General features: G+C 60.1%; 1 protein-coding gene across 1 annotated transcript in view; it reads right to left on the bottom strand.

Moving 5' to 3' along the window:
• Positions 1-6545, bottom strand: part of PPP1R13L (protein phosphatase 1 regulatory subunit 13 like) — a 15932-nt gene extending 9387 nt beyond the window's left edge. Inside the window, 8 exon segments of the mRNA XM_077747099.1 lie at positions 1-312; positions 581-672; positions 750-848; positions 937-1158; positions 1161-1407; positions 1757-1899; positions 2006-2082; positions 6269-6545. The exon segment at positions 1-312 is cut by the window's left edge and continues 100 nt beyond it. Of these exon segments, the coding sequence (XP_077603225.1) occupies positions 1-312; positions 581-672; positions 750-848; positions 937-1158; positions 1161-1407; positions 1757-1899; positions 2006-2082; positions 6269-6468 (1392 nt within the window). The 5' untranslated portion in view covers positions 6469-6545.
• Between the last annotated feature and the right edge of the window lie 1412 nt (positions 6546-7957).

The raw sequence follows: 7957 nt of genomic DNA, 5'->3' as shown, positions 1-7957 counted from the left end.
CTTGGGTGGGGGTGCTGAGGGGAAGACGGAGGAGCCAGGGAGCACGGCCCTGCTGGCCCCATGCTCCCAAAAGGCATTCTGCAGTTTGAAGATCATGCTGAGGGGGATGGGGCGCTGGCGCGGGGAACCGCGGGGCTGCGGGCCGGAGGGAGGCATGGGGATGCGGCTGACGGGCTGCCAGCTGCGGGGCAAAGTGCCTGACGGCCCCGCGGAGCCCAGGGACCGGCGGTAGCTGCCCACATCGGAACGCCGGTCGTTGGCCAGAGGGGAGACCTTGTAGTTACGGGGCAGAGTGGCGCTGGTGAGGTTGTCCTGGGGGAGAAAGGGGCAAGGCAGAAAGAAGGGGCTCAGGTGGGAGGAAGTGAGGGATAAAGAACCACAGAGGAGAGCGAAGGGGGAGGGAGAGAAGGGCAGAAGGGAGAGAAGGGGAGGGAAGCCAGAGGGAATGAGGGGAAGAGGGTCAGGCAGAGGGAGAGAAACCCGGGATGAAGAAGGCAGAGCCTCAGGAGGCCTGGGGTTGCCCCCGCGAGTGGGAGCTGGGCCTAACCTCACTCGCGGCCCCTGCCCAGCACCCCCTCACCTTGCTGGTGGCCCCCAGCCCGTCCAAGCTGCTTTCTCTCCAGGGTAACAGCTGCAGGCCTGGCGAAGCAGGCCGCGAGAAGACGTCCAGACCTGCAAGGCGGGACTCATGAGGGTCTGGGCGACACCTGTCCGGCTCCCCCCAGCTCCTCTGGCCTCCCACCACTCACGTTCATAGCTCGCTGTCTGCGAAGGCTTCTTCTCGTATGCCACGTCCAGGTCGGACTCATTCCAGGCTTTGGGGGTCCGCCGGCGCAGCGTTAAGTCGTCTGGGGAGAAGTTGCGAGTGGGGGTATAGCGGGAGGCTGGTCCCAGGCCGGCCTCCCTCCCATCCCCCAGGTAGGGCCCCTGGTTCACCTTGAGCGCGCAGAGGCGGGGCGAAAGCGCTGCCGCCCGCGCCCAGCAGGGGGTTCCCAAAAGCGCCGGGCGCGTCGTAGGCTGAGGTCTGGGGGCGTGGCGAGGGCCCGCGCTCCGGGAAGAAGGCCTGGGACCCCTCGACCAGGGGGCTGCCACGCGGGGAGCCGGTGCGGCCCAGGAAGTCGAAGGTCGTGGGGGGACCCTGCTGGCGGAGCGGGCCNCGCGGGGCCGGGGGGAGGGCGCGCGCTCCAGGCTGCCGTAGGCATCCGGCTGCAGGTAGAGCGGGGTGCGCGGTGACGAGGGCCGGCCTTTAGGGGACAGCGGGCTGTAGGGAAGCAAAGCCGGGGCGCTCTCGGAACGTCCGAAAGAGGAGGTGTCCGCGCCGTCGGTGGCCGTCTTCCGGGGAGACCCACGGCTGCTAAAGTGCTCGGGGACCGGGCTGGAGCTGTACCGGGACAGCTGTGGGGAGGCCTGGACATTGAGGGGGTCAAAGGAGACATTAGTAGACGGGTTAGTAGAAGATCAAAAGAGGTCATCGCAAATTAATGAGGGGGAGTTAGACCGGCGCTGGTGATTCAGGCACAGGGAGCCCTGGTGAGCGGTTCTGGTGAGACGGCCCTGGAATCAGGACGGAGGCTGGCGCGGACTTAGAAAAAGGCCCCGTTCTCCCGAGGGTCTTGTCACATGTCTTTTTCTACTGGTCCCCGCCTTCAGGTGCCCTTAAATGGCCCACGGCCTCTATAATCCTATGGGACACAACTCCGGGCGGAAAGAAGCTGGCTTTGGGGGTCAAGGTGGGGACCTAGGCGAGAAGGCTCACCCTAGAGGGGGCTCCCGCCTGTGAGCCCGGAGGCGTCGGCGAGTCTGACCACAGCGACTCCAACTGTTTGGTCAGTTCATCCACCTTGGCCGCCGCCGTGTCCAGCTCCATCTGTTTGAGGTCCATGTGTCTCATAGCCAGAGCTGCGCGGAAGGAAGAGCGGTAAGGGCCCAGGTCCCGCAGGTGGGGCCCCGCCTCCACCCTTAAGGGCCCCCGTCGGGGTAAGCCCCGCCCCCTACCCCAGCTCACACTGGAAGTTCAGGTCCAGAAGGTCCCTGGTGCTCTGGAATGCCTCGCTGTCCATGGTGCCGGCGGAAGCGGGGCGCCTGCAGGGGAGAGGGGAGGGAGCCTTCTCAGATCCAGCCCCGCAGGGCCCCAGGGGTCCTTGAGGCGCGGACGGCACCTTTACCCTCCTAATTTTTTCCACTGGAAGCGCCATGCCCTTCCATGTCCCTCGCTGGGAAACGCCAACTCCTGCAAATCCTCCTGGAAGGCCCCGTACTGTTCACTCTCTTTCCATAGCTCCTTGTCAATTTCTCTCTCTCAGTCCAAATAAGACTTGAATCACTCCTTCACCAACTACTCACTGATCGCCTACTGTGAAAGTTGCTTGAGGGCATAATGAAATAAAATAACTATTTATCCAGGGGCCACCGCCTCGGGGAACTGAGCCAAGTGCTTTGCTCCCAATACCTCATCTGAAGGTCAAAATCGCAGTAGTAGGCAGGAAAGTGGGGCTCCGAAACATGTGTTCACGATCACGAGGCAGTTCTAGGTTTCACACCTGGATCTGACCTGTGAGTCTGGGTCCTCTCGACCAGACAGCAAGAGTCCCCCCCAGGGCAGGGACCCACTCTGCTTCCTCTCCCCAGAGTGGACCTTGCTCACAGGGACCCAGTGTTAGCAGGAAGACAGGGAGGTGGCTAGGGGCTGCTGGGCTGCTGTGGTCACTGGCTCAGTGGGGGAGGAGCCAGGCTGCAAGGAACCGGTCAAGCCAGCACCATCCGCATTCCCACAGCAGCCACCACGCCTTGAGAGCTTTGCCACCTCCCCAGTCTGCACCAGCCCCTTAGCTTTGAAGGTGCAGGCGTGGGAAGGCCGACAGGCTGCGGCATGCTGATTCTGGCCTCTGTCTGGGAAGCCTCGGAACAGAACCTGTTGGGGCTGGTGGTTCATTTGGGTGTGCTGGGAGCATGCGACCTTGAGCAACAAGTCCCCTCCACTCCCTGGGCCTTAGTTTCCCCAACAGTGAAGGGAGGAGGCAAACCAGCTATTCTCAGAGGCCCCTTCAATCTCTCAGAGGCCTAGATTCTGAGATCGTAAGGATCTTGCAATTGCAATTAAAGCTCTACAGGGCCTGAAACTCTCATCTTGACGGTCTACTGTCCAAAAGTTCAGAGTCCAAGATTCTATCTTTGGAACATTCTGGAATTCTCCAGTTTTGGGAGCCTAGATTTCTTCACCTTCCTGCACTGGGTTCTCTCTCTCTCCCGAGATTCCACTGTCCTAAAAGTCTAGCTGAATGCAGGGTAGAGTGCAATGGGTAAGATCACAGGTAAGAAGCCAGACTTCCGGGCTTCAAATCTGGGCACTCCTGTCTGACCCTGACAAGAGTGCCTCTTGATCTGTAGAATGAAGATATAGATCAGTCCACTTTAGAAGACTATTGTGAGGATCCAAGCAGCCAGAAAGCGCAGGAGGAAGAAGGCTCTGAGAATTCGGGCCTCAGAAAGTAGAGACTACAGGAATCAGAATTCAGGGCTTTGAGACGCTCAGACACACATGAAACCCTCTGTGTCTGTTAAAATATAAAAACGGACAACTCTGTACGGCCTCCAGTGCCAGCATTCTGGCCGTGAGATGTTCTTCTGGAGGATTTTAGGCTTCCCAAATTTCCAGGGCTCTCAGATCCCACGCTCGACAGCCTGACTCTAAGGAAATGCCAAGGTTGGGCGTGGGGCCCTCCCAAGGGCTGGTGCGGGCGGAAGGGTTGTCGGGGCCGCCAGGGGGCGCTCCGGCTGAAGGCCCGAACCTGGAGGGGCCAGCGGACCGGGTGTGAGCTCAGCCTCCGGGAATGCGCTGCAGGCCCGGGCAGGTGCCTTACTAACTGCGACAGGCGAGGCGAGCGGGGGAGGGGGGGAGCGGGCGGGGCGCGAGGGCAGTACAGGCCGTGCCTCTGCTCCCAGGCCCCTGCCCTGCACTTCCAGCTCCCCTCCAACTGTGGACTCCAGTCCACCCTTGGGGACCCTCTGACCCCAATTCCCACTCCTCCCCTCGCCTTCCACCCCGAACTCTCGTTCCCCCCAAACTCTCGTTCCCCCATACTCCCACGCGGCCAGACCAAGTTCTTCGGGGTTAAGAATCCCGGGGCGGCTTCCTGGAGGAATCATCCTCAGTGGGAACCGAGTCAGAGCTCCGGGCTAGGTTGGGAATACCCTGGTTGGAATCCTACGTTTCGGTCCGGACTGACCGACGCTGGGAGAGCCCCCACCCTCTCTAGGACTTGGTGTTCCCCTAAATCTCTACCCTGGGCTAGTTATATAGCTTCTCTGTGCCTCAGTTGCCTCGTGTGTATAATGGGAGAATTAATACCTTCACCTCAAAAGGGTGTGAGGTTTGAGTGACATAATTTAGGTACACTGTTTAGAACAATGCAGGGCACCAAATAAAGTTCACAGGTACAGGATTCTTAATTATGGACCTTTCTTGGCTCTTCATTAAGATAACATAGGATCTGACACACAGTGAGGGCTCAAGACCCAGAGTAATCTCCCCCCACCCCCACCCCTCCCCAAGAGAGTCTGTTCTGCTCTTTCTGAGATTCTAAAAGCCATGAGTTTTGAGCTCTGGAGTCTCGATTTCCTAACCCCTACATTCTCTCTGGGCATTAGTGACTTCTGGCCAGTGATCATCCCCAATAATCTAGGCAGAGGGGCATGGGGAGTCCTAGAAGATTCCAGAGAGAAGGGGGCAAAAGCCCAAGGTGTGGGTTGTGTCTGCTCTCCGGCCTTAGTTTCCCCCATGGAGTGGGGAGAAGTCATTCCCTGGGGTGGAGTCCGTAAACCACCGCTGGGCAGCTGCCCGAGTCGTCTGTAGACAATGGGAACCATCCCATCGACCTACCAGCGACCTACCAGCGCTGAGCCTGGCTCTCCGTGAGCTCTGTCTTGGCAGCCACGGTTATTATTTTTAATTTCATCCCAGGCTATCACCAAATGCCCTTCAAGCCCAGACAGTAGGGAGTTCTTCCCTCTCTCATCAGAACCCCCTTCCTCCCCCACCCCCTTGTTGAATCCCTTCACATGACGCACAGGGGTGGAGAGAAGGGGGGAGACAGAGGGAGGTGCCGGTCCATGCCCTCCCCCAGCTTCAAGGACAGACACACACCTCCAGAATTAGCCTCTATCCCTCGCTTATCTCCCACACAACCTCAGGTCAGACAGATGGGGGTGGGAGGTGACATTTCTCACCTCAGGGTCAGGGCGAGGAGCCCTAGGAGGGAGAAGGTTAGTCCGAAAATCTGGTGGGAGTGGATGGAATCCCGTCTCCCAGACAGGCTGCAGAAGGGGGAGGAAGCCAAACTCTAATCAACTCTTGTTATCTGAGACAGCTGCAGAAGGAAGGGAACGCCAAACTCTAGTCAACTCTGCTACCTGTGTGGCACTTAGCCTCAGTTTACCCCCTGTCCTCTCTGCGCAATGACTGTGTAGTGCCCAGCCACGCAAGCCTCCCAAAATCCAATCCTACCTTCTGGAATTCGGCCCTGAGTTCCAGAAGCCCCTCTGCAAACCCCAAGCATTTCCCACCTCCGTGCGGGTAATGGGAGGATCCCGCTCCCACCAGGGGGCGCCCTGGGGTGGCGGTCCCTCCCCTGGTTAGGCAGGTCCGACACCCGGGTTAATGATATGTTGGCGATCTCGCAGCCCCACGGAGGTTGGAGAGTTGCCCCGGTTCCCCCTCCTCGCCCCCACCCCAGGGCCAGAAAGTATAGGGAGCGGCGGAATCTAGCTTCCAGGGGGACCTCCGGGGCTTGTCCTGTCACATTCCAGGGACCCGAGTTCCACTATCCCCATCCCACTCCTAATTCTGCCTCGAGACCTAGAGGCTCGGTCGAGAAGGCGGCTGGCGGGCGGCGGGGATGGCCGCCCATTCCAGAGCCCCAGGAGTCCGAGTCTTGTCATTTCTGCCCAAGCCGCAGGGATCTCATACTCCAATTCTACTCAAAGACTCAGGCTTCCGAGAGCGCCCAATTGGTGGGACTCAGGAGTCCCAGCTCCAGCGTCTCCCCGGGGCCACGGCGTCCGAGCCCTCCATCCTGAGAACTCAGGCATCAGAGTCCCCTTTCCTTCTGCCCAGCGAATAGGAGTTCTTTCCTTCGAAGGACCCTGGCATCCGCGAACGTCCAATTCCGCCCTGGGAATCGGTGTCCGAGTCCCCTCCCAGTCCTCCCAGGGACGCGGTGTCGGGCTCCCCCTGAGCCGCTGGACCCCCGGGGGGTGGGGTGGAACTCACGGATCCGGGGCAGATCCTGGCACCGGGGGACTTCCTCCGGCTCCGGCTCCGGCTGCGGGGACCGGAGGACGGGGCGGGGCAGGCGCCGGGAACAGGTTAGACGACGTGACTCCGGCTGGAGGGAGGCGGGTCCCGGAGAGGAGAGGGAGTAGGGGTCGCCTCGAGCACCTTGGGACTTGTAGTTCTCGAGACGTTCCCATTGGGAATCACCCAAAGTCCATTTCACAGACAGGAAGGGCGAGGTCCAGAAGCCGAGGGCTATCTAGAGTAGCTATAAAAATCCAGATTTTAATCTCGCCGGAGCTGCAGGAGGCAGACTCCTGAGTCCCTATCCCACCCCTCCAGGCTTAGTTTCCCCCTCCTAGAAAGATTTGGAGGCCACTGAAGGGGTAGAAGGTTAGAGGTTGGGGGAGACTCACACGCCCCGCCCCTAAGGCGAGAAGACAGCTTCGCTAAATCAGTATCACCTCGAGTCTCTGAATCCCAATCTCCCCGTCGGTAAAAAGGATGGTTTGGATGCTTATACAATTTCCCAGCAAGAGGCTAACGTCGTAGGCTGGGACTACAATCCCCAGCAGCTTCCGAGACGGCCATCGGGTGTCTCCGCTCCTTGCGCCCTCTGGGAATTGTAGTTCAGAACCCGCAGTCCCGGAGTCTCGCCCACGCCGGGGAAACTGCCTGGTGATCCTGGGCTGAGGGAACACACATCCCCTTCTCCTGACCCTCCCTCCGCTCTCAGAAGCCGCTCACACCCTGAGAAGGGAGGACGCCCCAATTCTGGAATGGGATCCGAAATCACAGCAGAGGGGGCGGGGAGTGGCGCTGACACACTGGCCAGGAATGCAGTCGGGTCACCCTGTCTAGCCGCCGTCCTGCGGCTCCGCCCGCGGCCCCAAGCGGCGCGGTCCCTGTGAAAAGGGGCGTGGACGCGACCCCCAAATCCGCGGCCACGTGCTGCTGTTTACACGCGTCCTCCGGCAGAGAAAGGGCGCTGCTCAAGCCTTCTACTCCCTCTCAGTTCCTCAAAGCCTTCGGGAATGTCCCCACGCACTAGACTACATTCCCGGGGGCATCTATGTGTCTCATTTGATCCATAAACCCCGCTCCTTAGTCCGCACCTCCCGACGCGTGTTTAGCTCCGGAGACTGGAGGCCCCGCCCCGGAGCCTACAGGCTCCTCCCTCCAGGTTTCCCGCGCCCCGGGAGTCCAGAAGCCCCGCCCCTGGCTGGTACTTCACGCCCTCCGGAGGAATTTCACCGTTTCTCCATTTTCCCACCTGTCCCACTCAAGTTCCGAGTTTCCCAGGCATCTGGGCCTCCTAAGGAAGGATTGTAACACTGAGAGCACAGCCCTGCCATCCTAGACTCTTACCTGTCTCTTTAAGAATCTCAGACCAAAGGAGCTTCCTGTCTCTTTAAGAGTTAGGAGCTACGAATGTGGCTGCCCCTTTAAGGCGACGTTGGAGCAATTGATGTCCGAGACACTGCGGGGGGGATAACCGAGACCTGATGAGGCGCTAACTCCCGCCAAGCAGCCAATCCGCTACTTTCGGGGGCAGATTTTCGGGAAAAGACGTCTTCCTCGGTCATCTGCTCTGCACAAGTGGAAGTTCCCCCCCAGTTCTGCTCGCAGAGAGAGCGTACTGCGAGCGGCACCCCCGCGCCCCCGCGCCCCATGGGCGCTCCCGGA

Source organism: Crocuta crocuta, unplaced genomic scaffold (genome assembly GCF_008692635.1).
Source record: "Crocuta crocuta isolate KB4526 unplaced genomic scaffold, BGI_CrCroc_1.0 scaffold334, whole genome shotgun sequence".
NCBI classification, from domain to species: Eukaryota; Metazoa; Chordata; class Mammalia; order Carnivora; family Hyaenidae; genus Crocuta; species Crocuta crocuta.
Note: the sequence above shows the minus strand (reverse complement) of the source record. Positions and strands in the feature narration are given on the sequence as shown.